This window comes from Meles meles, chromosome 20 (genome assembly GCF_922984935.1).
Source record: "Meles meles chromosome 20, mMelMel3.1 paternal haplotype, whole genome shotgun sequence".
NCBI lineage: Eukaryota > Metazoa > Chordata > Mammalia > Carnivora > Mustelidae > Meles > Meles meles.
Window position 1 is genome coordinate 5,693,864 of NC_060085.1, and position 26,545 is coordinate 5,720,408.

General features: G+C 57.6%; 4 protein-coding genes across 12 annotated transcripts; 1 reads left to right on the forward strand and 3 right to left on the reverse strand.

The window, feature by feature from the left end:
* Positions 1-244: 244 nt before the first annotated feature.
* On the forward strand, positions 245-8,600 carry FCER2 (Fc epsilon receptor II). The gene is made up of 10 exons (XM_045992309.1): positions 245-281; positions 1,310-1,435; positions 1,754-1,807; positions 2,378-2,440; positions 2,645-2,707; positions 2,825-2,887; positions 2,970-3,059; positions 5,804-5,955; positions 6,067-6,173; positions 6,406-8,600. The coding sequence occupies exons 1-10, from the start codon at positions 260-262 to the stop codon at positions 6,542-6,544; spliced, it is 879 nt and encodes a 292-aa protein (XP_045848265.1). The 5' UTR covers positions 245-259; the 3' UTR covers positions 6,545-8,600.
* A 3,512-nt stretch (positions 8,601-12,112) lies between these two features.
* On the reverse strand, positions 12,113-14,290 carry TRAPPC5 (trafficking protein particle complex subunit 5). Of its 8 annotated transcripts, XM_045992312.1 has the most exons (3): positions 14,089-14,280; positions 12,976-13,082; positions 12,113-12,726 (listed from the first exon to the last, which is right to left on the reverse strand). In XM_045992312.1, the coding sequence occupies exon 3, from the start codon at positions 12,708-12,710 to the stop codon at positions 12,144-12,146; it is 567 nt and encodes a 188-aa protein (XP_045848268.1). In that variant the 5' UTR covers positions 12,711-12,726; positions 12,976-13,082; positions 14,089-14,280; the 3' UTR covers positions 12,113-12,143. The 8 variants fall into 8 exon arrangements, with proteins under 8 accessions (XP_045848268.1, XP_045848271.1, XP_045848272.1 ...); XM_045992315.1 differs by lacking the exon at positions 12,976-13,082 and having other exon boundaries at positions 14,232-14,290; XM_045992316.1 differs by lacking the exon at positions 12,976-13,082 and having other exon boundaries at positions 12,113-12,729; positions 14,232-14,282.
* A 1,025-nt stretch (positions 14,291-15,315) lies between these two features.
* MCEMP1 (mast cell expressed membrane protein 1) lies at positions 15,316-17,873 on the reverse strand. The gene is made up of 7 exons (XM_045992152.1): positions 17,509-17,873; positions 17,051-17,191; positions 16,439-16,567; positions 16,139-16,189; positions 15,902-16,048; positions 15,548-15,613; positions 15,316-15,442 (listed from the first exon to the last, which is right to left on the reverse strand). Coding segments are annotated over exons 1-7 (630 nt in total). The 5' UTR covers positions 17,603-17,873; the 3' UTR covers positions 15,316-15,440.
* Positions 17,874-21,614: 3,741 nt separating this feature from the next.
* On the reverse strand, positions 21,615-23,801 carry RETN (resistin). 2 transcript variants are annotated; one of them, XM_045991383.1, is made up of 4 exons: positions 23,672-23,774; positions 23,368-23,492; positions 22,912-22,989; positions 21,615-22,409 (listed from the first exon to the last, which is right to left on the reverse strand). In XM_045991383.1, the coding sequence occupies exons 2-4, from the start codon at positions 23,483-23,485 to the stop codon at positions 22,273-22,275; spliced, it is 333 nt and encodes a 110-aa protein (XP_045847339.1). In that variant the 5' UTR covers positions 23,486-23,492; positions 23,672-23,774; the 3' UTR covers positions 21,615-22,272. The 2 variants fall into 2 exon arrangements, with proteins under 2 accessions (XP_045847339.1, XP_045847338.1); XM_045991382.1 differs by having other exon boundaries at positions 21,619-22,409; positions 23,368-23,495; positions 23,672-23,801.
* Between the last annotated feature and the right edge of the window lie 2,744 nt (positions 23,802-26,545).

Genomic DNA, 26,545 nt, shown 5'->3' on the forward strand with positions numbered 1-26,545 from the left:
CTACCTCTGGTGTCAGGCCTGTGACCCGCCATACCAGCTGCATCTCCCAGTTAAATGCAACATTGGCTCCTGGCGATGGGCTGAGCACAATCAGCCAATGGTCACTGAGCTGCTCAGGTCCCAGATGCTGTCCAGAGCCTGACATCTAACCTTCCTGCTCATTAGAACCCAGCTCCCGGCCAGAGCTATTACCTCTTAAGTTGACTGCTTTGTCCGGTGGTGAGCAGCCCGTCACTGGGAGAATCCAAGCAAGACTGCCATGGAGGAGCATTCATACTCAGGTGAGGAGGAGTATTCATACTCATACTCTGGAGCTGACACAGGCAAAACCAAGCACCTGACCCCTTACCTTTCACCCAAGAGAGGAGAGAGGGGCTCCAGGGTCTCTCTGGGAAGAAGGCTCAGCCAGGGGCCAGGGGGAGGTGAGCCCTGACTGGCCCTCTGGGCCCAGAGCCAGGCAGGAGAGGGAAGCCACAGGCCCCTCCCTTCCCTGACTCAACGGCCTCCAACAAAAAAACCGCTCCAGCTGGGGTGCTGGGAGCCCAGAAGAATTGGAAGCCAAGTTGAACAGGGCCTCAGAACAAGGGGAATTCGGAGTGATGGATCCTCCCAGCCAGGGTGAAGGGAGGGGGCCCAGACCCACAGCGGGGCCACAAGGTAGGGTCTTGGGTGACCCAGGGATTGGGATGAGTCCCCCGGGGGGGTCTGACATCCAGGAAAAAGGCTGGGGAAGAGCTCAGATATTGAGGAAGAACTGAAACCTGGTGCCCTGCCTTTGGGCCAGGACCAGGGTGAGGGCTGGTGGTCCAAGGGGAAGGAGGGCCCAGATTTCTGGGCATGAGGCTGGAGATCTAGCATGGGCGTGTGAGGGGGTAACTGAATCCACAAAAGGGAAGAGATGACAGGTGAGATCTGGGTGGGGGTCGGCCATCGGAGGAGGGGTCCGTGGAGGAAAGGTCTCAGGTCCTGGTCCTAGTCCTGTCTTCCTGGGAAGTGACCTGGTCCCCAGTCAGGCTCGCTGGCCACTGGGATGTGGGCAGATGGAATGGCAGACATGGGGCTGGACGGCTGGAGGGACAGAGTCGGAGATGCACGGATGCAGAGAGGGACAAAGTCGAGGGGTGGGGTGCTCACTGGTGGGCACGACAGACAGCAGGCAAGGCGTACAGAGGAGGCTGGGGCGTCCCCTGAGATCCACTGCCTTCGTGTGGGCTCTGGACATGTTCCCAGGACTTAGGGGCTCTGGGTGATGGGGAAACAAGCATGGCCAAGCCCAGGCTCAACCTTCTCCCCCTGGCGCTCTCCCCAGACCCAGCAGAGTTCCCAAAGTTTTCCAGAAGACGACGATGCTGTGGGCAGAGAGTGCAGCTGGCGCTGTTGGGGCTGGCGACCGTCCTGCTGTGGGCCGGGCTGCTGACCCTGCTTCTCTTCTGGCGTGAGGACACCCCCAGCCCCATGCGGTCTCCCTCTTGTGTTCCCTCCCAGAAGCCCACTTTCCGACCCCAGGGAGCCCAGCCCAGCGCTTGGAGTCCAATTTTTCCATCGTGTCTCCTGCCTTGTCCCCACCAGCGTCCTCCCAAGCCCCTTCTGTCCACCCTGGAGAGCTCCCCGCCCCGTCCAGCACCCCTGTCTCCTGACCTTTCCACACCTCCCACACGGTATGCCCAAGGCCTCCATCCCCAGCTGACAGGTGGGGTGTGGGTGGCTTCGGGCATCTAGAAACCCGTCTCCTCCCCTCTTCTCTCCTCCCCAGACTGGGACACCGTGCAGAATCTGAGACAGCTAGAAGTAACCGCTGCCCGGAACGGTATGGAGAGGTCAAGGCGGGGAGAGGGTCTCTTGTCCTGCTTCTGCCACTGACCACTGTGGGCAGTGGGACAAGGACTGGGGCTTCAGTGATCCCCCCACCCCAGGAACTGGGGGTCAGCCTGCATTTCCCGCTCCCCTGGGGATGAAAACCCCGGAGACTCTTGGAGGGGAGCGGGCTCTGAGAAGTGCCCGACGGAGAAGTGCTCCGGAATTACTCCAGGCCTCGGTTCCCTCACCTGTAAAATGGGCATCACTTCAGGGCTCTCGGGGCAGAAACAAGCTAAGACCTTCGAAGCACTGAGACCCACATCTAGTGAACTTTGGAGAAATACCTGCTGCTTTTATGTTCCATTCTGGGCGGGGGTGGGGGGGGAGGTACGTGTGTTCATTCTATTCTTGGCTGCATTTTCCTGAGCACTTTTGCCCCAAAAATGAAAAACGAAAATCTTCAGGTCTTGTGCCCATGTGAGGGCCCCCCCCCCCACTGCACTTGGGGCCGGGGGCGGGGAGCGATTCGGGAATCGGCTTCCTGGCTCCTGAGGGCACATGTTCTCTCCTGCTGCCCCAGTCTCTCGGGTTTCCAAGGACTTGGAAAGACACAACGGTGACCAGATGGCCCAGAAATCCCAGGGTGAGCGCTGGCAGCTTGGGTCTAGGAGGAGGGGAGGGCTGGGGCGAGGGGAAACCTGGATTAACTTGCGGGCACAGTGCTCTAGACCACCTGGGAACTCCAACATGAGCAGGTGACCCTGAAGACACAGTTGGGGGGGGGGCTGGGAGACTGGGGAGGGCCCTGAAGCCTTGCTTACCCCTGAGCCCCCTCCCCCGCCACCAGCTGCCCAGGTCTCACAGAACATGGAGGAAATCCGAGCTGAACAGAAGAGAATGAAAGCTCAGGGTGAGAAATTGGGGGGACGGGGGGGGGCGGGGGGTGTGGGGAGTGCTAAAGCTGGGAGGCACCATGAGGCTCGGTGCTCTAGGACTCCCAACCCTGACACCAGCCCACCCCCATCAGACTCCGAGCTCTCCCGGAACCTGGATGGACTTCGTTTGGACCTGAGCAACCTCAAGTCCCTGAGTGAGCCTTGGGAGGGGTTGGGGGGTGGGGGGGCGGAGGGGGGGCACTGCCAGTTCGTCTCTGACCACTGTCCCCACCCAAGGCTTGAACGAGAGACACACAGCCTTACGATCGCTGGAAAGACTCCAGCAGGAGGTGCTGAAGCTGTGGATAGAGCTACACGTGTCCAACGGTGAGTTGGTGTGTCGGGGCGTGCATGGGACCACACGGGGGCGATGACGTGTGATAGACGTGTGCACGTGACAACGTGGCCGGGTGTGCGCTCACGTGTGTGGCAGGGTCCTTGGGGGACACCGAGAGTGAGTTTCTTTCTGAGTCCAGCTGCTTCCCTCCACGGACCTGGAGCAGGCGTGGAGGCAGCGGGGGGCACTCGAACGCTTTTTTCCTCCAGGTAAAAGCATTATTTGACCATCTCTGGGTTCTCTTGGCCTCTCTCTCCTCTGCCTGTTGTGGCTCAGCAGAGAGTCAGCAGCACGACGCCCTCAGCCACAGCCCCTCCCCGAAGACTGTCTGACCCGGCCAGGGGTGGGGCGAAGGGGGGCTCACCTTTGCAGCGATGGGGGCGATGCTGGTGGTCGTGAGTGGGGGTGCCGCCCCAAGAGGCCGCAGGAAGAGCAGGCATTCAATCAGTGTGCCTTGAACCTGGGTGTTCCTGCCCTGATGTCTTCCCCACCCTCACCCCCTCCCTTGAGTTTTGGTTTTCCACCTCTGGGAAGCCCCAGCTGCCCCGAGTGGCAAAGAAAAGAGGAAGGCTCTGTGCTTGGTATGAAGGAGTTCAGTCCCCTGGGACACTCTGTGGCTGTGGGAATCCCAGCAAGAAAGCCGGCTGTGGTCCCTCTGGGGAGGGCTCTGGCCCACGTTCTCTCTGATGGAAGATCTTCCTATTCCTCCCGGGTCCCTGGGGAGGCCTGGGGTCTGAGCCCAGCTCCAGGGCTGTCTCTCGATGACTATGCAACACGCAGCCAGGGCACTTTCCTCGAAGTTTTCTGCCCACCGCCCCCAAATTTTATTTATTTATTTGAGAGAGAGAGAGAGCATGAGCAGGGGAGAGGAGCAGGGTGAGACGGACAAGCAGACTCCTTGCTGAGCACAGAGCCTGATGTGGGGCTCGATCTCACGACCCCGAGATCATGACACCCAGCAAAAATCAAGAGTCAGAGGCCCAATGGACTGAGCCACCCAGGCGCCCCCCCCCAATCAAAATTTTCTTCAAGTGCCCAGAGATAATCTCTTCCTGTTTTAAGGTGCCCCACCCCTGCACCAAGGGCCACATACGGGTCACTGGTTCCTGGTCGGAAACACATCCAGCTTTGTTCCTCATGGAAGCTGTAGACCCCCAGCCGCTTAAAAACTTCCACCAAAGCTATGGGCCCTCTCTGCCCATCATTCCAAGAAAATCTATCTTATTTTATTTGAAGATTTAAAAAAAATTTTTTTAAAGATTTTATTTATTTATTTGACAGACAGAGATCACAAGTAGGCAGAGAGGCAGGCAGAGAGAGAGGAGGAAACAGGCTCCCCGCAGAGCAGAGAGCCCGATGCGGGGCTCGATCCCAGGACCCTGGGATCATGACCTGAGCCGAAGGCAGAGGCTTTAACCCACTGAGCCACCCAGGCGTCCCTGAAGATTTTTTAAATTTATTTACTGGATAGAGAAAGAATGAGAGAGAGCATGAGAAGGCGGAGGGTCAGAGGGAGAAGCAGACTCCCTGTGGAGCTGGGAGCCTGATACGGGACTCGATCCCGGGACTCCAGGATCATGACCTGAGCCGAAGGTAGTCACTTAACCAACTGAACCACCCAGGAGCCCAAGAAAATCTATTTTAAATCAAGAGCGAGTCAACGCAGTAACTGTGGGTTTAACCTGGCATCTGGGAGGGCTGGGTGGTGGTAACAGTGTCTAAGAGTTTCCTCGGGGTGGGGACAAGAGGAGACAGAGACCAAGGTGGCCCAAGGTCAAGGCCAGGCGGACCCAGCCCTTCAGGAGCCCCCTCTGTAAGCTCTCCGATCAATCCCTCCAACTAGACAAAAATCATCTCCATTTCCCCAAACATGGCAAGAATCTGGTTTGGGGGTTGCTGGCCGCAAGGGTGACCAGGACTGTTATTGGAGCCATTCATGGGGACAAGTCACAGGGCAAGTGATGCTGGCAATCTTGGCCTCACCACATCGGCGCTGGGGTTGGCCGTGGTGGGGCCAGCGGAGAGAGGTTGCTGGCCATCCTGGGCCCCTCCGGTGATGATGGTGGTGACGCAGGTGTCGCGGGCAGGGGTTGGTGATCGTTGCCCTGGTGTCGGCAGCTGAGGTGCTTCTGACTGTGAAGGGGTTTGTGGTGATGCTTGGTGGCTGAGGGGCCACTGGCCACAGAGCTGGTGACATGCGGATGCTGATGGTGAAGGATAGGCGGCTGGCTGTGGGCCACTTTGCGGGAATGGCCTGGAATGGCCTGGCAGAGGCTGAGGTGTTGATGCTGGTGTCCGTGGGGGGCATGCTGCTCCGGTGGGGGTCTGGGGGGTCTTTGGGGCGATGGTGCAGGCTGTTGAGGGGCTCCTGCCGGGGAGCTGGTCTTGCCCGTCGGCGGCAGAGCCCCGGAGAAGGCAGCCTGCAAGCCTTTGTTAGGCTCTGGGGTGGGTCTGCTTTCAGCCCGGACCCCAGGGGTGACTCCAGGAGAGACGCTGCCACCCACTCTGCCTATCATACCCACCGTGCCGGCCATGGCGCCAGCCACAACACTCGCCACGGTGCCAGCCACGGCGTCTGCCACGGGGCCAGCCACGGGGCCCACCACGGTGCCAGCCACGACGTCTACCACAGTGCCCGTCACGGCGCCCGCCACGGCGCCCGTCACGGCGCCCGCCACAGCATCCGCCGCGGTGCCCACCACAGCTGCCCCCCTGAGCCTCTCCTCCACCCCAGGCTCCACCTGTAACACGTGCCCCGAGAAGTGGGTCAGCTTCCAGAGGAAGTGTTACTACTTCGGGGAGGACCCCAAGAGGTGGATCCAGGCCCGGTTCGCGTGCAGCAAACTGCAAGGGCAGCTGGTCAGCATCCACAGCCAAGAGGAGCAGGTGAGCCCGAGCTCGCGGGCGGGGGCTGCGGACCCCCACCTCGACCTGTTGCATGGTGGGAGGGACCCGGGCACAGCTCCCCGGCACTTCCGGGCCTGTCCTGCTCCCCAGGACTTCCTGGCCAGACACGCCAACAGGAAGGGCACCTGGATTGGCCTTCGGGACCTGGACAGAGAGGGGGAGTTTATATGGATGGACAAGGAGCCCCTGAACTATAGGTGAGGAGGGAGAACGTAAGGGGGGCCGAGGCCCCAACTCAGAGAGGGGGTGCCTCTCTGCAATGGCCGGCTTGGGGGGCGGGCAGGCCCAGGTGGAGGTGAGGGCCTGCGGGGGAGGGTATCCCTGGGCTGCGGGGATGAGGTGGGGCCAGACTCTGAGGGGCGAGTCTGGACTGAGGGCACTAGGCTCCTTCCCCACCTCCACCCTCTGACCCGAAGTCTCCTACTGCAGCAACTGGCGGCCGGGGGAACCCAACAACGGGGGCCAGGGCGAGGACTGTGTGATGATGCAGGGCTCCGGGCAGTGGAACGATGCCTTCTGCGGCAGCCGGCTGGACGGCTGGGTGTGCGACCGGCTGGCCACGTGCTGACCGCCCACCCACCCCTGCGGCCCCCCTGGGGTTCACCGGGACGTGCTCCGAGACCCAGACCCTGACCGTCCCCGGCCCACCTGCCCGGTGCACCCCCTGCGTCGCTCCCCCACCTCAGACACAGGAACATCCAGGCCCACGGAGAGGCTCTGAGGACCCTCAGCTATTTGTGGCTAAGGTCCCGGCCACATTTTCCCCCGCCCAACCGGATGAAGGCCTGTTGACCCATCCCTGGCTCCTGCCAACTCCCCAGAGGGCCTGTCCCTTGCTCCTCAGCCCGGCTGGTTGTCCCCACGTCCCTGGCTCCAAGCGCTCAGAGTATACGCCGCAGAACTTTCCGGGGAGCAGAGGTGGATGCCTCAGGCCCCCTGTGTGTGTCCCCTGTCGGCACCCCCCACCGTCGGCAGGAGCAGGAGTAGACCACGTCCCCAGCCCACCCCAGATGTAGCCCCCGTGTCCTAGCCCCCCAGGGAGAAGACCCCTGGCTCAGGCAGCCAGGCTCCCCACCCAGCCCACGTCAGTAAAACGGAGTGAGGACGGCCCCTTCCCAGGGGCCTCGCTGGCTCCGGTCTCCCAGTGTAGGAGCTGGGAGTCCCAGAACCCGCGGCCTGAGTCCACCTCGGGGTGTCCAGAGCAACTGAAATGGCATTTGCACCTCCCCACTTCCCTGCCCCCCGCACCTCCATTACAGGAAGCATTTTCTAGACAGGGCTGGAGATGAAGATTCCCGTGTCCAAAGCAGCAGAGAACACCCCTAGGATACTGTAGGGCCGCAGGGGACGGCCTGAGCTTAACCGCCAGCCCGGCCTGCAGGCGGGAGGGCAGGAGCGCACGCATGAGAAGTGCCCAGGACGGGCGGGCCTGGTGGCAGAAGTCACTCGGGAGATGCGGCCAGGCCCACAGGTGGCCTGGTCACCCGGTCCGAAGGTGCTGGCCCCACCCTGACGTGGGTTTTGGGAGGCGTACGTGGCACCAGCCCCAGGTCTGGCCAGGTCAGTCCCTGCACCCGAGGCTGAGGAGGGAGGCAGGCCAGGACCCCAGGATACCCTGCGTTACGCTCCTCGCCCGCTCGCCCCACCCCCAACTCCTGGCCTAGATCAGGAAGAACCAGACTGCTCCTGGGATTCTCGGCCCCCCTAGAGGGGAATCTATGAGGAGAGGCCCGTGCTGGACCACCTGGGACCTGGGAGTCAAGGGCCAGGCCGAAGGGGCTGGGGAGGGCATTAGAGTGGCCCCCGGGGGGTCCTGGGGCCAGGAAGGGGCAGGGGTAGAATTAGGCCCAGGTTACCTGTTGTCTACCCACTGCTCACCCGATTTCTGCCTCCTCCAGACGTCCCCTTGGAACTCCAGGCCAGTGTATAACTGCCTACCTGAGCTCTCCAAAGGGGACTCCGGGCCCCTCTGCCACTCAGGCCAATGACGGGGTCACACTCGGCACCTGTCACCCACATTGCTCCCTCCGAATCCTCAGGGAAAGCCATGTGCAGAATCTGCCCACCAGCAACCGCTTTGGTGTGACCCCCATCCTAGCTTGCCCCAATCTCCTTCTTCACTGCCTCACACCTTCCAGAAGTTTCCTTCTGGATCTGAGGGGGAAAAAAAAAAAGAAAAAAAAATCAAAGTCTTACAGGGTGCTTTGCAATTGCAGAATCCCTGCAACTTGCCTGGTCTCCCCAGCTTCTCCTCTGCTCTCGGCTTCCCCAACCCCAGCCCCCGCACCAGCCTCCTCACTGGCACTTCCACATGGAGGCTCGCTCCTGCCTCAGGGCCTTTGCACACGCCCCCTGCCCCACTTACTCCTCAGTGGGGGCTATCTTGCACTCCCCCCCTCCCTCCCATTTAAAATGACACCCCTGACTCCAGATCGCTTGTATCTCACCCTACTTTCTTACTACACTCTTCCCCTTCCAAGCGAATGCGTCATTCACGGGTAGGTGTGTTCTTACTGCCCCCCAACCCCGCCGGCCTCCCACCGCAGGCTTGACTGTGACCTTCAGGAGAGCAGGAGCTTTTGTTTTGTTCTCAGCTGTGACCCCAGCACCTGACCCACAGTAGGTGTTCAATAAATGTCTATCAAAAGGATGAATGTGGGTCCATGGGCAAATGACCTCCTCTCAGTACCTACTTCGTGGTCTATTGCATGAGGGGAGGTACCACGCCTGCCTGGTTCACCAAGGGCTGCCGCTGGGTTCCTCTTCCTCGCCCCTCCCTACCCACCCCATCTCATCTCGGCTTCAGTAGACACTGTATTTGCAGCCTCGAGCATCCTGTCGGAGCTGCTGCAATGGGAAACCTGCCAGATCTGTTCTTATGGGGGCCCCACCCCCACTCCTAGAGATCATCCCACACCTCCCCTGCCCGCAAGTCTCTGCTCACCCCCAGCAGGGAGAAAGACCCGGGCCCCCTCCCTGCCTACCAGCTCCCCAACTTCCCTCATTAGGGAACAGCCCCTCTCTTTCCCTCCCACCCTCTCTTGCTCTCTGGCACCCTTCACTGTTGCATCTCTGGGTGGAGCCGGCTGGCCAGTTCCTGCCTCCTGTCCTTTGTTTCTGCGATCTGCCCCTCACCCAGCAGGCCCTAGAAGCCATTCTCCAGGGGCTCTGGGGGACACTCAGGCTACTAAACCCAAGGACTCTGCAGTTCCCCCTGGCTTCCCGGTGCGCCCCAGCTCTCTCCTCCAATCCTATGGCTTCCCTGCATGGAGGCTTGGACCGCCCTCCGCCCTCCTGGACTCTCCACCTCGGATCCTGGTTGGCCTCCTAGAAACTGCCCCCTCCCAAAATTCAGACTGCCGCCCTGATCACCCCCTCCCCCAGCTCCCTCGGGGGGGGGGGCCCTCCCCTCCCCCAGCCAACAGCTATTTCCTGCCCATGACCGTCCCCAGGGCTACACATGGTAGGTGCCCGATAGTTCCATCTAGGCTGTGGATGCCCCCGTCCTTTGCTGGGGGCTGAGTCCTACCCCACCCCTCGCTGGAGGAACTGGACCCGCCCTCTGGTCAGACTCGGCACCCGGGCTCTCCCCACCTCACGCCGACCTCCACAGTGCACCCCCAAAAGCAACTGAGGGCTGCATCCTCCCCACCCCTAAACCCTCGGTCAACCGAGGGGACCCAGCCGACGGCACCCCAAGTTCTCTTTCTCGACAGACTTGTTCAAGACTGGGAGGATGGGAAGGAAGGAAAGGAAATTTGAAGGATCCCCCCCCTCCCCGCCAAAAAAAGTATCTGGCAGGATTTACCTTGGGGAGGAGAAGTGATCAGGAACTCAGCGAGGGTGGTGGGCCAAAGGGAAAGGAACAGCTGCCTTAAGTGTCAGATTTCACTTTTGAAACAAGAACACACAAGTGGGGACGCCTGGGTGGATCGGTCGGCTAAGTGTCTGCCTTCAGCGCAGGTCATGATCCCAGGGTCCTGGGATCAAGTCCCGCATCATGCTCCCTGCTCGGTTGGGAGTCTGCTTCTCCCTCTGCCTCTGCCTGCCGCTCTGTCTGCTTGTGCTCTCTCTCTGTGACAAATAAAAAAAATTTTTTTAAGATTTTATTTATTTATTTGACAGAGATGACAAGTAGGCAGAGAGGCAGGCAGAGAGAGAGGAAGCAGGCTCCCCGCTGAGCAGAGAGCCCCATGCAGGGCTGGATCCCAGGACCCTGGGATCATAACCTGAGCTGAAGGCAGAGGCTTTAACCCACTGAGCCACCCAGGCACCCCAAATAAAATCTTTTTTAAAAAAAGACCTGAAAAAGAGCCACATGAGAACAGCTGGCCGGCTGGGTCGGTAGAGCATGCCGACTCTTTTTTTTTTTTTTTTTTTTTTTTTTTTTTTTTTTTAATTTTTTTTTTAAGGATTATTTATTTATTTATTTGACAGACGGAGGTCATAAGTAGGCAGAGAGGCAGGCAGAGACAGAGAGAGAGGGAAGCAGGCTCCCCGCCAAGCAGAGAGCCCGATGCGGGGCTCGATCCCAGGACCCTGAGACCATGACCTGAGCTGAAGGCAGAGGCTTCAACCCACTGAGCCACCCAGGCGCCCCGAGCATGCCGACTCTTGATCTTGACCAGAGTTGTTCAGTTTGAGCCTCCTGTTGGGTGATTACTTAAAAATAAAAGCTTTAAAAATAAAATAAAGGGACACCTGGGTGGCTCAATCATTTAAGCCTCTGCTTTCGGTTCAGGTCATTATCCCAGGACCCCGGTATTGAGTCCCTCATCAGGCTCCCTGCTCAGTGAGAAGCCTGCCTCTCCCTCTCCCTGTCTGTGACCACCCCCTCCCTCTGCTTATGTGATCTCCCACTCTCTGTCAAATAAACATAATCTTTAAAAGAAAAATAAAATAAGGGGTTTTATTTTTAAAAAACTGGGTGACTCGGTTGGCTAAGCGACTGTCTTCAGCTTAGGTCATGATCTCTGGGTCCCGAGACCGAGCCCTACATCCGGGCTCCTTGCTCAGTGGGGAGTCTGCTTCTCCTTCCCTCATCAGGCTCCCTGCTCAGTGAGAAGCCTGCCTCTCCCTCTCCCTGTCTGTGACCACCCCCTCCCTCTGCTTATGTGATCTCCCACTCTCTGTCAAATAAACATAATCTTTAAAAGAAAAATAAAATAAGGGGTTTTATTTTTAAAAAACTGGGTGACTCGGTTGGCTAAGCGACTGTCTTCAGCTTAGGTCATGATCTCTGGGTCCCGAGACCGAGCCCTACATCCGGGCTCCTTGCTCAGTGGGGAGTCTGCTTCTCCTTCAAATAAATAAAATCTTTAAAAAAAAAAAATGAACAAGGAACACAAATGTGCTCATAGATCATCGATATCACCTTCAAACTATTGTAGACACCCAGATGATTCCGGAGTGAGCCCACCACTTCCCCAGGTCTCTTGAGTTCTCCAAGCGGGGGGGGGGGGGGGCCTGGAGCATAAGCAGTTTTCGGGGACTTGTTAGAAATGCAAATCCTGGGGTGGCTCAGTGGTTAAAGCCTCTGCCTTCAGCTCAGGCCATGATCCCAGGGTCCTGAGATCAAGCCCCACAAAGAAATGCAAATCCTCAGCTGGCCCAGCTCTGCAGAATCTTGAAACTCCAGAGGTGGGGTCCAGGCACCCCCGTTGCACCACACTGTGCGCTAGAGCACTGCTTCTCAGAATAAGGTACACAGGAATCCCCCGGGGAACTTGCTAAGATACAGACTCGCAGTAGCAGACTGAGGGTCTGCGCGCTGGCCAGCCCCCAGGAGACCCCGCTGCTGCCCGCCGTGGACCGCACTTTGAGCAAGGGTGTAAAGCCGGCGTCAGCCACCTCTCTGCCTACTCCCTCTGCATGTTTTCTAGGCACACAGCTGTACCCCGTCCTTGACCTACTGCTGTCTACAACACAGGGTAGCTGGACAGAGAGTAGCGGCGCTCTCCCGTCTCCAGCCACAGGGGAACTACTGCAGACTGACGTCTACGCTAACCCCGGGCCTCCCCCAGGCCCCGCTGGGCGGAACCTGGCCCACCTCCATCCCCAGCCGGAGGCAGGCACCGGCGTCAAGGCGTCGGGTGGATGTGTGAGGCCCCCACACAAGACACAAGACACGTTTGGGAAAGGCTCTGCATTCTTTATCTCCCGTGGAGTCAGCGGCCCTCCAGGGCCCGGTCTCGGGCTATGACCGCCTCCTCAAACTTGATCATGAGCGTGGTGCCCTTGTGCCAGTGTGCCGTGACCTTGGCGGGAAAGCCGCTGTGCGTGAGCACCGCCTCCACGATGCCCGCCGTGAAGCTGGCACAGTTGAGCGTGCTGTTCTCCTTGGGCACCGAGATGTAGGTGTTGATGAGCGGCTCCCGCTCGATGATGTAGAAGGTGCGGGCGTCATCGTTGGCCTGTTCCAGCTTGTCCGCCTCCTTGCCGAACAGCGCCTTCCACACCGCACCCTTGACGAACAGCAGAGCGCCCAGCACCTTGGTCTCACGCCGGGCACCCTTCTCGCGAGCCACCAGCGCATCCAGAACGCGGGCGCCCACCTGGCGGCCCAGGGCAGCCAGGCGCGCCTGCAGCTCGGCCACGGAGAAGACCCGGCTCTGGCAGTGCTGCACGAGCTCGGAGAATAGCAGCGCGAAGGCGCTCAGGCTCACCTCGGTGCGGGGCCGCGCCAGGGCGCGCTCCAGCAGCGCCGACTTCCCGCGCGTGAAGCGCGCCTCCATGGCTGCCGCCGCCGCCCTGCTGGGACACAAGGAAACGCGGGTCGGGGGAGGGAGGCAGCGCCCGTCCTGTGTGCTCCGGTGCGGACGTCCCGTGCAGGAAAAGAAGAGGGGAAGGAAAGGGGGCACCCACCTGCACATAAAGCACGCCTCCCCCAGTGACGGAAAATGGGGAAAGAAGCAGGTTTACACCTTTGGCGAAGAAAGGGTTTGGTGGGGGGAAGACACAACAGGGAGACCATAGGGGAGGACCGGAAACCATCCCCACCTTCGAGTTCCAGGGGATTGCTCCTACATGAAAAGCACCTTCGTGTCCCCCTCTGCCACCTGTGGGAGCAACTAGAGCCCTAGTGCACGGGGGAGGGGGCGTCAGACCTAGGGCAAGGAGAGGACAAGGATGGGGGAGCCGTCAGAAGTCTTGGGCAGTCCCCCACAAGCCTCCAGCAGCCACAGGGCGGACTTCCTGCAGACGAAGAGAACTTGCCCGCCTCTCCCCTGCGGAAGGCCAAAGAAACCAGAGAGGGGTAGGGTGTGTCAAGACCAACAGCAGAGAGGGTCTGGGGTTTCGGGGACCGACAGGGGAGTACACGGGACAAGCCAGCAGGAAAGGGCTCTGACAGCGGTCGTCTGGCATGCACGAAGCACGCCTCCTCGAAGATGAGGGTGGGCCTTCGTTTGTGAGGAAGACTGGAGGCGGCCGCAGAGAAGGCGTTGGGAACCCCTCCACCTCCGCGCGCTCCAGAACCGCAGCGGGACAGTGGGAGACAAGGCGGAGGGAGACCCGGGGTTCGGGGGAGCCAGGAGGGGGCGCTGTGGTCCTCCCATCCCAGTGCACCAAGCCAGGGGTCGGAGGAAGAGACCCGGAAGAGGCTGCCGGAGAAAACCCGGAGGGGACACCGAGACCTCCACGACGCTGACCTGCGGTGAGGGTGTAGGAGCAGGAGCGGATGGGAGGATTCCAAGGGCGCTGAGACACCCTCTCCCGCCCCCCGACCCTCATCCACTCTTGTGTGAAGCCGCTGCCCAGGGTGGGATCGGGAGGAGCTGAGAACCCGGTTCCCACTGCGCAGGAAGGCGCCAGAGGCCGGAGGGTTCTGGGGATGCGGGGATTGGCCTCAACGAGGTCCGCGCGGGGAATGGGAAGACCAGAGCGGGGGGAGTCCAGGGGCTCCAAGACGCCGCCAGGTGCGCATCCCTCTACACCCCGAGGGCCCAGCGCGCGAGATGGGAGGGGAGTGTTGGCACCCGCCCCCTCACCGGGCCGCGATGGGAGCCGGTAGGCTAAACCGCGGAAAGGCCGGAGCCCCGAGACCCCCGCGCCAGCGTGGACCCGGCAGAGGGGCCGGGGAGGGACCCACAGGGACCCACCCTCCTCACGGACCCTTTGCGTGGGCCGAAGCGGACGGACCGGGGATCGCGGACGCCGGGAACGTATCCCAGGATCCCCAGGCGCGCGGGAGGCTGGGGGTCCCGGAGCGGACGAGACCCCGCGCAGGTAGGGGTCGCGGGCGGCCGGGGTCTCACCAGCGAACTGCGGCCGTCCGTTTGGCCGAGTTGCTTTACGGCGCCGTAAAAGGCCTTGAGTGCGCAGGCGCCGCGACGGGGATGGCCTTGTGGGCGGGGCGCGCGCGCTGGCGGAGATTCCAGAGAGCGGCCGCCAGGGGGCGCGCGTGTCCGGGGCGTCCGACCGAGAGGTGTCCGCCCGGAGGTCAGGGGCGGGGCTGGCTTGGGTTTGCCAACTCTTAGACGAACGCGAGCGGGGATGGTCCCGGTTTGGGCGCACACATTTGACAAGGGGCCCACGTGTTTGTCTCAGGGCACATGTGTCCATTTGTCCTAGAGGCCCCACTATGCCTTGGACACGCAATCCGTGCATTTACTCGGGTACATGTTCTCTTAAGGGACATACATCCGGGAGCCGGGGGCATAGTGCACGTAGGGACGTGTGCACTCAGAGCTGCACGCTCGGTGGGCATATACACTCAGGAACGCAGTTCCAGCCGAGGATACCTGCTTAAGGGCTCGGTTATACCTGCGGGCCCACTTACACTTAGGGAGACACTGTCCATCTCAGACACACAGCCTCCCGCCGGAAGACTAGGTTACCCCCTGGGTACACGTTCACGGACACACAGACGCACTCAGGGCATTCATTCCCGCACAATCTCGTGCCCCAGGGCTCCTGGGATCATGTCCGCGAGCTCACTGTGTGCCTTTCACCACCCCCCAACATTTGCCAGACCCTCCCCCACCAGGCCCCCAAAGCCCCAGATGCTCCGAGTACGAGATCCAAAAGCCACATTCTTTTGCATCGGCCTTTATCCTCACAAATCACAAACCATCGGTGCAGAAACAAAGGGGCATACATGTGTACAGGCTCTGAATACCCTCGATGACAGGATCAGTCACACTCATATTGGCATGCGCCTGTCCACACCAACACAAGCAGTGACCGCGCGCACGGTGACACCACAATTAAAGTGGTACCCGGGGAGCCCCCCCCCACAGCTCCACCAGGACGCATTGATGCAACATGCCACAGGACACTCACACGTGGTCACCGTGCTCCCCATGTTGCCAACACCCGCACTCACAGTGACACACTTTTGGGGGTCCTTGCTGACACAGCCATGTGTCATGCGTTACGCTCACAACACACCACGATACACACACTGTGGCCGGCTTCACTGGGAGGTGCAGCCGGGTCTTCCAGGTCTTCCCATTTGTTGAGGTCTCTGTGTGGGACGGAGACCCAAGGTCAGGCAGATCCCTCCCCCAGGAGGGAAACTGGGACCAAGTCCGTGGCTCCCTCTTCACCCACCTCCGCAGCCCCAACTTACATGAGCTTGGGCTCTTCTCCAGTGCCTTGGAGATTTCCTGTAACTTACTCTTGATTTGGTTCATGTCTGGGGGCAGGAGGACAGGAGAAAGCTGGTGTGGGGTCTCCCACAAGGCCCCCACCTTTACTGGAAGTCTCCTCCCTGCCCGACCCCCAGTCTGGGGTGCTGCGGGGTCTGTGTCCTTGGTGTTCCCAGGAGCATTTCAATATCTGCTGAGTGACTCAGGGGGTGACATCCATCAGGCCTTTAAACCCCTGCTCCCTGGGAGGATGGGACCCCTGCTGCCCCCCCACCCCCAGTTCCCCAGCACCCAGCATGAGACAAATTCCACCCAGTGAAGGTCTGCAAGGGCACCTGCTGATAGCGTCTTCATTTTATCTCTCTCGGCCTGGACATCTCTCTTGACCACATTAATGTCCTGCCTGGCCTCCATGACGAGCTGCTGGACCGAGCTCCAGCCTTGATTCTGCTCCTCCTGACACTCGCGCACCAAGGTGGAGACTGAGGACCCAAGCGAGCATGTCCTTGTCACCGCTGCTCCCCCCACCCCCACCCGGACCCCTGGGTCCTCCCCCCGGGTGCCCCCCTCACCATTCCAGAGCTCCCTCTTCAAGACCAGCAACTCCCGGGACATCTCAGAATCTGTTCAGGGGGAGGGGTGGGGGAGGCAGGAGAAGCCTTGAGGCGCCCCCAGTCCTGCAGTCCTGGGAACAAGGGTGGGGGAAGGCAGAGGAACGAGGAAGAAGGGACATAGGGTGGAAACACTGGGCCTCCCCACCTCCTGAGGACTGGACCCCCCTCCACACTGCCCCAGCCCCCCACCAAAACAAAAACAAAAACAAAAAACACAAAAACAACAACAAAAACCCTGAAACCCAAAACCCTACTCACTCTTTGCCAGGACCACTGCCAAGAGAATGACACAGGACAGGATGAGAATGATGTGCAGGCTCATAAGGGCTCTGTGCACACAACGGGGGAGCTGGGCGGAGTCTGAGGGCCGCCTAGACAGGGTGGGGACTGGAGTAGAGGCGGAACAGGTGACCTCCAGGACCCAACACCACCACCCAGCCCATCAGCACTGACTCCAACACCATCAGAAACTGTGACCTGCACCTGCTCTTCCCAATACCGTAGCCACTGTGGCCACAGCAGTCCTAATTGGGCCATCGTCATGGCCCCCTTACCGTCCCCTTTACCAGCACTCATGATGTCAGCAGTAGCCGTCAACCACACCCATGAACATCAGTGCCTACCGTGATCAGCACGGTCCCCGGCACCAGGTGTCACCAGCACGGTCATTGGCTCTGCCCAGGCCCACCCCTCGGCCATCACCATCACCATCATCCAAACCTTCACCAACACTTCCACCACCACCAACATCATCGTCCCCACCTGGACGCCGCCCCCCCCAACATTTAACACACAAGCCCTGATGTCACCAGGCCCCCCACCTCTGACCCTGACCTCCACCTGGTGCTCTTTGTTCCCGTGATGCCCTACCATGGGCCCCTCCCAAGGCTCCGCGATGTGTGTTGGCAGGTGGCTGCTTGTGCAGATCCTTGGATGGTGAATGCCTGCCCTTCAGCTGGTCCTGATTTCTGAAGGTCAAGTTGATATTCTCATAATCAGGGTTATCTGCACCTGTGGTGGGTCAATGAGAAGGGAAACCTGCCGGGAGCTCTGGGGCAGGGCTGGGGGTGGGAAGGAGGCTCAGAGATCTTGGCTCACCAGACCCCTGCGCACAACAAATTTCCGAGGATAAAAGGTAAGGAATGGGGAAAACATGGTCTGTTTCTTAGTTAGGTGGAGAGGGCGTGCATGAGTGTTTGGGGGATACACATGCACACATACATTTTGGGGTGGGCAAGGAGCTCTGTGACCCCACTTCTAGCCCCTTGTCTCTCCCATCCCCATCTCTCCCACCTGACCTCTCCCCTCCCCACCCCGAGGGGCCTAACCTTCCTTATTGGCTGGGGCCCTCTGTTTCTTGTCTTTGAAGGCTGCCGCCTGCATCTTGACCTTCTCCTTCGTGTAGATTTCCTCAGACTCCATGGTTCCCAGTCTGCCAGTTTGCCCACACACATCCCCACCCACCGGAAGGTGTCATGGCAGATGAGGAAATCTGTGGGTTGGGGGTAGGGGGAGGAGAGGTCAGCCTCCTCTTTTCAACGATCCAGGACCCTCCAGCCCTGGGACGTCCTCACTGCCCCCCATCCCAGATCAAGTTGGTCTTAGGAAACCAGAGGTCCCACAGAGCACCAAGCAGGAGAAGCCCATAGATCCAGAGACAGGAACCACCACGATCAGGAACCAGCAACAGAAATGTTAGTCAATGCTACACGGTCATCATGTTGTGATAAACAAATATATCAAATCCACACCTGTATACCTCAATCGCACACATCAGTATACACCAATTAGACTCAATATAAATAAATTTTAAAGGATGGTCACAAACTTTACAGGAAACTATGTGTCTACCCACATGAGCTTCATCCCCTGCCCCTCTCAAGAGAGAATCTGTGGACCTTGGGAGTCCCGCCTCTTAGGTTTGGGGTATCTGGACTTGGAGGCAGGATTCCTAGGTCTCCCACATCTTCCTGCCCCCCTGCCCCCATCCCGCACCTCAGCTCTACCCCAAGTAGTTCTACTTCTTCAAGGCCCCATGGAGGAAAGGAACGGATGTGAGGCAAGGGGACCAGCCACTGGAGCTCCACCCATGTCTGGGACAGAGGCCAGACGCACCCCTTGACCTAACCCTGGACACGGTGTCCCCTCTCCTGGGGCCCCCAGACAGAGGAACACTTGGAAACATTCACTCTCATCCACACATCTGCTCACCTCCCCACACTCATACACACTTCCAGAAACCATCGCACGTCTGCTCACGTATTCACGTGGCTCGCCCATTGGTGGGCTTCTTCATGGGTTTACCCCCAAAGAAATGCCCATATTCATGCCTTCACGTGACTGCTCTCTCTCTAGAGATCTTAAAGCTCTCTTTGTGTCTGTGACCTTGAAAACTGGAGATAAAAATGAGACCAAGTTTGTAGGGAATTTCTCTCTCTAAGTTTAAAACGGTGCCTTCTGGTAGAAAGGTAATGTAAATCACATCTTTAATTTAAAATTTCCTGGCAGCCACGTTAAGAAGACAAAAAGACACAGGCTAAATTAATTTTTAAAATGTATCTTATTTCACATAATATATGCCCCAAATGATCACTTCAGCAAGTAGGCGATACTAAAAAAATTATTGGGCTATATTATTTTTTGTGGGTACTAAATCTTCAAAAATCAAACGTGATTTAAACTCACAGGACATTTCAAGCATTTGATGGATGCAATATTGGAGAGCACTGGCCTAGATTATCATGGTTCTCTCCCTCTGGAAAAAATAAGTAAAAGAGGGGCGCCTGGGTGGCTCAGTGGGTTAAGCCTCTGCCTTCGGCTCGGGTCATGATCCCAGGGTCCTGGGACTGAGCCCCACATCCGGCTCTCTGCTCTGCGGGGAGCCTGCTTCCCCCTCTCTCTGCCTGTCTTTCTGACTACTTGTGATCTCTGTCAAATAAATAAATAAAATCTTTTAAAAAAATAAAAAATAAGTAAAAAATAATTTTAAAGACTTTTAAAAAAAATTTCATTTATTTGACAGAGAAATAGAGCACAAGCGAGAAGGGATGCGGGGAAATGGCAGAGGGAGAAGGAGAAGCAGGGTCCCTGCTCGGTGGGGAGCCACCGCCGGGATCACGACCTGAACGGAGGGCCGACACCTAACTGACCGAGCCACCCAGGTCCCCCTTAAAAGGATTGTCCATGTGGGAGAAGTAGGTATGTTTTAGCTTTTAAACATGTGATTGAATTTGAGATAACTTTAGAATGGTCCCCCAGAATTTGATGAGGATAATGCTCTGTTTTCTAAACTATTGCCAACTTTGCCGGCTCAAGGAGGGCCACTTTAACAGTCTCTCTCTGCCCTCTCCTCCCTCTGATTTTTAGAAAGAAGTCAGGATTGAGAGATAAAACCCTCTTCTGACGTAACAGTCACAGAGGAGACGGACCAATGGGCAGCCGGCTCTGCTGTGATGGACAGGCACAGGGGGTGGGGCCGCAGCCTTGCCCATTCCTGTAGGTGCTTGAAGCTAAGACCGGGTTCCATCCAGCCCTTTGGACAAAATAGCAGTTGTGCACCTGGAGGTCCACGAGCAATCACAGTGGCCCGAGAGGGCTCTGTGAGGTTTCCTGACCAGCCCTGTCATAGGGTCACAGTCTCAATTTTCTTTAAATATGCGTCTCCAGCCCAGCTAATCATAAACCTGTGATTGGTTTAGAGTGGGCACATGATCCAGGCCCAGCCAATCAGAGCCAAAGATTTGGCACAGGGGTGGGCACAGGAGCCAGATTCAGCCAATAAAACTCAGGCCTGCGATTTCTGTGGCATTAACCAGGGGAAAGGCATTTCCTCTTTTTTTTTTTTTTTTTTTTTCCTGTCCACGATGGGGCTCTCAGCCTGGGAAAATGTAAGCCTGGAGCTGTGTTGGAGGAGAACCCGCTTGAGAGAGAAGCCAGCATTGAGGAAAACAGAGCTGAGAGGGAGTCAGATCCTGGAGATATCATTTGAGGGTTCTATCCTCAAATAGAACAGGGCCTGAATCTGTCGTTTCTAACCCTGGGCCTCTGGGCTTGCCTGGGACCACCAGCATCAGACTCTTCGTTTTGGCTCAGGTCCGTGATATCAGGGTTGTGAGATCGACCCCTGCTTCAGGCTCTGCACTGAGAGTAGACTCTCTCTTCCTCTCCCTCTGCTCCCCTCTGCCCCTTTCCCAGCACACTCTCGCTCTAAAATAAATAAATCTTTAACCCTGGGCCTCTCAGTTGCATATCCATAAACTTCCTCTTTTTCTTTCTTTCTTTTTTCTTTTTTTAAAGATTTTATTTTTAAGTAATCTCTACAGCCAACATGGGTGTCAAACTCACAACCCCGAGATCAAGAGTTGCATGCTCCACCGACTGAGCCAGCCAGACGCCCCCACGAACTTCCTTTTACTTTTGCTCAAGCTGTCTTGACGTGGGGTTTGAGGCACTTGCGACTAGAAGAATCTTGGCTACCTCAGGGGGGGCTGGACAGGTGGCAAGTGAGAAAATGGAGGCTTGAGAAGGGGGCTTGCCTAACCAGGTCTGCACCCTGGGACAGGAGAATGACTATGCTGGAAATGAGGGCTCTGAAGAGGACCTCCTTGGGGCCCAGACACAGGGGGACAATTGAGTGGAGCTTGGAGATAAAGAGGCATTCCAATCAGTCTGGGGACAAAGGAGGGCACCCCCCTCCACATCAGTGAGGGGGTGGGACAGGCGAGGTCCTAGACCCTTTCTGCTACCCAACACACTTCTGACTCAGTAGTCCCACCTCAACCCCATGGCCACTGTAAGGTCAGGGGGGCAGATACAGGAGGGGAATCTCTGGATTGGGGTATGGGTGGGCTCCAGGGACAAGAGGAGAGTTTGTGATCTCAGCTCATGGCTACCTGAATCAGACAGGGGGCTGTGCCATCACAGGGGGTGCATGGCAGAGGTTGGGGCATAACATGGCAGGGGGCGATGGTCAGAAGAAAGTCACGGGCACCCTATGCCACTGCCTCCCTCCAGGAGTGTCTAAAACATCTTGAAAACCAGGATCCCACCCTATCACCCATGCTCCAGTCCCTTCAGTGTGCTGCTGGGGCTGGGGCATTTGAGTCTGGGGTCCCTTTCAAGACTGCACACCGAGTGCTCTGAGGTCTGTCTGCATCTCTCAGGGGCTGGATTTTAAGACCCTTGGGTTAGGATTCCCAGGGTTGTGTGCCCCCAGGAAGCTGTGTAAGGGTTGCAGGTGACTTGCCTTCCAGGTCAGAATTCAGACTGGGACCAAAGCCACCCGGGTGGGAGTGGGAACTTGATGTCAGAAGCAAAAGACTCTGTCCAGGGTTTACACGTTTATGTGTCTGTGTTTCTCCTTCTGTGGTCATACTTATGTGGTTCAGGGGCATGTTGTGTCCCTGTGTGACCACAGTGACTGGATTGTGTACTGTGTGTGTATATGTAGTGTGTGCAGGTCTCTCCACGAGGTTGGGGAATGAGGGATCGTGGCTCAGGGCTCTGGGCTGAGAGATGACTCAGGGGTCCACCATGACCCTGGGGCTACTGGGGGCTTTGGCCCTGAAGTATGCAGGGGGTTAGGGGGAGGTCAGGGGTCCCTGTCCCATCCAGACCCAGACCCCGAATGAAGTGTCATTGTGGAGGCTGGGACAGACTGACCCAATGACTTCCTGGAAGGCCAGGGCCCGAGGGATCGTCAAGGTGGCCTCAGAGGTAACGCTCACTTCCCCTCCTGAAGGAGTCACGATCCTTGGATGTGAGCGTCCTTAGAGGATGCAGAGGCCTTGTTCTCGGAGATGCTGTAGTGGGAGGCACAACGTGGGAGGAGATGAATGGGCAGAAGAAAGTCACGGACGCCCACAGCCACCGCCTTCCTCCAGCGTCTGCGTGCCCGGCTCATTTCGGAGACGCCAGCTCAGTCCCCCACCCCCTACAAACGACAGCGCGCCGCCCAGACCCTCACCATCATCTTCTTAGGATTTATTTCCAGCCCCGCCCCTCCGAGGCCTAGCCTCGCCCCGTCGGAGGCCTGGCTCCGCCCCTCCGAGGCCTGGCCACGCCCCCAGCCCCGCCCACCCTCCCCGGGGAGCTCAGGCGGCGGTCTGCAAGCGGCAGCAGCGGGCTCCGGTCCAGTCTATGCCCGCGCACTGGCAGTGGCACGTGGTCTCGGCGCGCACGTCCCACGAGCCGCAGGCGGAGCCGCAAGTGCAGGCGGTGACGGCGAAGCCTGCGGGCGGGAGCGGAGGGAGTTTGGAACCCGAGCGGGAGGCTGCGGGCCCGGGGGTCGGGGGGCGGGAGGGAAGCGGAGACGGGAGGATCTCCAACACCAGAGCACGGGAGCCGGGTTGTGTGGAGCGCAGGGAGGCTGGGGCCCTGGCCTCCAGTGTCCTGGGGAAATGCAGTCCCGGTGCTGGGGCGGGGAGGCTAGGGTGGTACACTAGGACTCTGGGGAAGTTGACTCAAGAAGCAGAGCCTGGGGCGCCTGGGTGGCTCAGGTCCTGATCCCGGGCTCCTGGAATCGAGTACCATATGCGGCTCCTTGCTCAGCGGGGAGCCTGCTTCTCCCTCTCCCACCCCACCCCCACCCCCGCTTGTGCGCGCGCTCTCTCTCTCTCTCAAACAGATAAAATCTTTAAAAAAAGAAGAAGAACTAGAGGCTGGGCTTAGGGGGAGGGGTTCCTGCGAGCGGGGAACAGAAGTGAGAGCTGGGAAAAGGACTCGAAACTCACCTGCGGGACAGGTGGCCAGGTCCCCCCTCAAGGTGACACTCCGGCAGGTCAGGCGGAAGTTCCTCAGCGTCTCAAGAACTGCGGGAGGGAGGGAGGAGGGAAGGAGGCGGCGAGACCAAGCTGCCCCTCCCCCATGCTCCTGCAGCCCTGGCCCCGGTGGTTTGGAGATAGGCAGGGGTCAAGAAAACTGTTCCGAGGAAGGCCCGGGTGGGCCAGGCCCTGTAGAGAGCCATGAAGTGGGGAGCCCACCACTCCCAGGTTCTGTCTTGAAATGGGTGTTGAGAGGAAGGAGGATATTCCCAGCTTCTGCGGAAGGTGCCGCTAGATGGGGGCGGGAGGCTGGACTGGACTGAGTTGGGTTTGGGGTGGAGGTTTGGTTCTGGTTGGGGCTGGCTCGATGGCCCTCCGGGCCCGGAATTAGAGGGGCCCCTGCTGAGGCTGAGTGGGGGTCCTCACTTAAGGATCTGGTGCCATCCTGGATCTTCTCATTGATGGCTTTGTCCATGGGACACAGAGAATTGCCACACACCAGCAGCCCCAGGACAGGGAGCAGGAGGAGGGGAAGAGCCTTCATCCTGCAGCTGCTGAAAGAGCGACACCACAGCTGGGTCAGTCCCTTCTCATCTGGGGAGGGTCAAGCGTCCAGAGCGGGTGGGATATGGAATCCTGGGTCCCTGTGGGGGACGACACTGGGGTCCCAGCATTGTCCTGGTCCCCTCGGGCTGGGCTTCTGGGCTGAGCCAGAGCAGGGGTCACTTACCCTCTGGGTGGACTCAGCAGGCCGAATCTCGGGCGCTGATTTCATGCCTTTGCCGCATCTCCCTCTTTAAGGGTTCTGGACGCGGAGCTCCCTGTCTTGGCTGGGTGTTTTGTCCCCCTGGCCCTCCCATCCCACATCCGGGGCCAACAGGAAGCCCCCAGGGCAGACTCTAGGGGCCCAGGGGTAGGAAGCTCTGCTCCCCCCTTCCCTGCCACAGTTTCCCCATTCAAGAGCCCATCTTCTCACATCCGGGCTGGGACTGGTCCAGGAGGTAGTGCCTGGGGGATGACTCCAGAAGTCCTTGTCCCAGGGACGGGCAAAGAAACAGGAGTTTTGCACATAAGCATAACCAAAACAACCCCGTGTGAGAACTGCATATCGTGTTCACACCCAAATGCCCATCAACAATAGAATGGATAAAATCATGTTTTTGTTTCCTTCAATGGAACAGTCTGCAACAGACAGTGACAACCTTGCAGCCCATGGGACAAAGCTGGCCCACTGTCTCTTTCTGTGCAGCCCGCGAGCTAAGAATGGTTTTTACATTTTTCATTTTGGGGGTTTTCGTTTTTAGTACGAATGGATTTTTTAAATTGTGGCAAAATGCATTTCACATTAAATTTTTAAAAAGATTTTTTAAATTTATTTGTCAGAGAGAGATCACTAGCAGGGGAGCGGCAGGCAGAGGGAGAGGAAGAAGCAGACTTTCTGCTGAGCAGGGAGCCCCATGTGGGACTCTATCCTAGGACCCTGGGACCATGACCTGAGCGGAAGGCAGACGCTTAACCGACTGAACCAGCCACGTGTCTCCTTCACATTAAATTTATCATTTTAACCATTTCTTTAAAAGAGTTTATTTATTTATTTGGGACAGACAGATCGCAAGGGGTGAGGAGGGGCAGAGGGAGAAGCTGACTCCGCACTGAGAGCAGAGCTTGATAGGGGGCTTGATTCCAAGATCCCAAGATCATGACCTGAGCCGAAGGCAGACGCTTAACTGACAAAGCCACCCAGGTGCCCCATTTTAACCATTTTTTAAATGTACAGACCACTGGCATTAAGTACCCTCACACCATTGTGCAACCAACCCCATGATCCGTCTCCAGAACTTTCTCATCTTCCCAAACTGAAACTCTGTTGCCCTGAAACACTAACTCCCTATCCCCACTTGCTCCTGGCTTCCACCATCCACTTTCTGTCTCTATGACTTTGCCTGCTCACACCTCAAGTAGGCGGAATCACACAGTACTTATCCTTTGGTGTCTGTCTTTTTTCACTTAGCATAAATGTTTTCAAGATCCATCCAGGTTGTGGCATGGGTCAGAACTTCATTCTTTTTCATGGCTAATATTCTGTTGTAGGGACACACCACATTTTGTTTATCCATTCATTTGTTACTTACAACTTGCTCTGTTGTTTCCACCTCTTGTCAATGACACCCCTGTAAACCGCGGAGTGTAATGAGCATCTCTGAGCCCCTGCTTTCAGTCCCGTTGGGTACACATCCAGGAGTGGGATTGCTGGATCATATGGCCATTCTGTGCTTAACTTTTCGAGGAGGTGCCAAAAAGTTCATACATTTTTTTTAAAGATTTTATTTATTTATTTGACAGAGAGAGAGAGACAGATCACAGGTAGGCAGGGAGGCAGACAGGGAGAGGAGGAAGCAGGCTCTCCGAGGAGCAGAGAACCAGATGTGGGGCTCGATCCCAGGACCCTGGGATCATGACCTGAGCCAAAGGCAGAGGCTTTAACCCACTGAGCCACCCAGGCGCCCCAGTTCATACATTTTTTAATCATTGGGGGAAAAAATTTTTAACAGTGACGTCTGAAAAGGACATGAAATTGAAATCCCAGTGCCCACAAATAAAGTGTTCTTGGAGTACAGCCATGCCTACTTTTTAAAAGACGGTCTAAGGCTGCTCTCCTAGGTCAGTGACAGAGACGATGCCCTGCAGAGGTGACCCCGGCTACCATCTGGCCCTTTACAGAAAAAAAAAAAAAAATTTGACCACCACTGGTCAGTAGCACAGAGTGTGAATGAGAGATCATAAGTGGCAGCTGCGTGTAACAATCTGAATGATTCTCTCCAACATAATTGCGAGCAAAAGAATCCAGACGCAGAGAAGAATGTAACTACACAAATCCTTTTATTAGAAAGGACCAGGGCAGGGCACCCAGGCGTCCAGCTCTTGATTTTTGCTCAGGTCATGATCTCAGGGTCCTGAGAGCGAGTCCTGTGTCCGGCTCTGGGATGGTGTGGAGCCTGCTTGGGATTCTCTCTCTCCCTCTGCACCACCCCTCTCCCCACACACACTCACTCACTCTCAAAAAAAAAAAAAAAAAAAAAAAGGAAGGAAGAGAGAGAGAGAGAAAGAAAGGAAAGAAGAAAGACCAATTAATCTATGTTATTGGAGATGATGCTGGAAGTTTCCTGGGGAGTGAGGGGAAATGGGAAGCTAGTGAAAATTCGAGCGTACACTTACATCTGCACACTTTACGCCTGCTGTATTTCAGTAAAAGTGATGTGTGTGTCAAATCCCTGTGTAAATACAACTGTGTACACAGGGCCAAAGTGTAGACAATATTTACTGAGCAGTTACTATGTGCCAGATGTGATGCTATGCATCGTGCCTGCCGTGGGGAGCAAGGGGACCCCCCCACCAGCCCTCATGCACTTTGCCCTGTCTGTCGGAGGAAGACAGACACCGAGAGAGAGCTCAATTAACCTCACCCTCCCTCAGTCATCTCTGCCCTGGAGGAGAGGAATCAAGTTCTGGGAGAACTTCTGGCAGAAGAATGTGGTCCCCACTGGGAGAATCCGAGGAGGTTTTATGGAGGAAGAGATAGCTGAGCGGAGGGTAAGCAAGAGTT

Coding starts and splice junctions, on each gene's coding strand:
- FCER2 (XM_045992309.1), top strand. CDS start 260: ATGGAGGAGCATTCATACTCAG. Junction 1,808..2,377: donor AGTAACCGCTGCCCGGAACG/GTATGGAGAGGT, acceptor CTGCTGCCCCAG/TCTCTCGGGTTTCCAAGGAC. Junction 2,888..2,969: donor GAGCAACCTCAAGTCCCTGA/GTGAGCCTTGGG, acceptor TCCCCACCCAAG/GCTTGAACGAGAGACACACA.
- TRAPPC5 (XM_045992315.1), bottom strand. CDS start 12,710: ATGGAGGCGCGCTTCACGCGCGGGAAGTCGGCGCTGCTGGAGCGCGCC.
- MCEMP1 (XM_045992152.1), bottom strand. CDS start 17,602: ATGGAGTCTGAGGAAATCTACACGAAGGAGAAGGTCAAGATGCAGGCG. Junction 17,192..17,508: donor GGCCCCAGCCAATAAGGAAG/GTTAGGCCCCTC, acceptor GACCCACCACAG/GTGCAGATAACCCTGATTAT. Junction 16,190..16,438: donor GGCAGTGGTCCTGGCAAAGA/GTGAGTAGGGTT, acceptor CCCCCTGAACAG/ATTCTGAGATGTCCCGGGAG.
- RETN (XM_045991383.1), bottom strand. CDS start 23,485: ATGAAGGCTCTTCCCCTCCTCCTGCTCCCTGTCCTGGGGCTGCTGGTG. Junction 22,990..23,367: donor GGATGGCACCAGATCCTTAA/GTGAGGACCCCC, acceptor TCCCTCCCGCAG/TTCTTGAGACGCTGAGGAAC. Junction 22,410..22,911: donor CCTGGCCACCTGTCCCGCAG/GTGAGTTTCGAG, acceptor TCCCGCCCGCAG/GCTTCGCCGTCACCGCCTGC.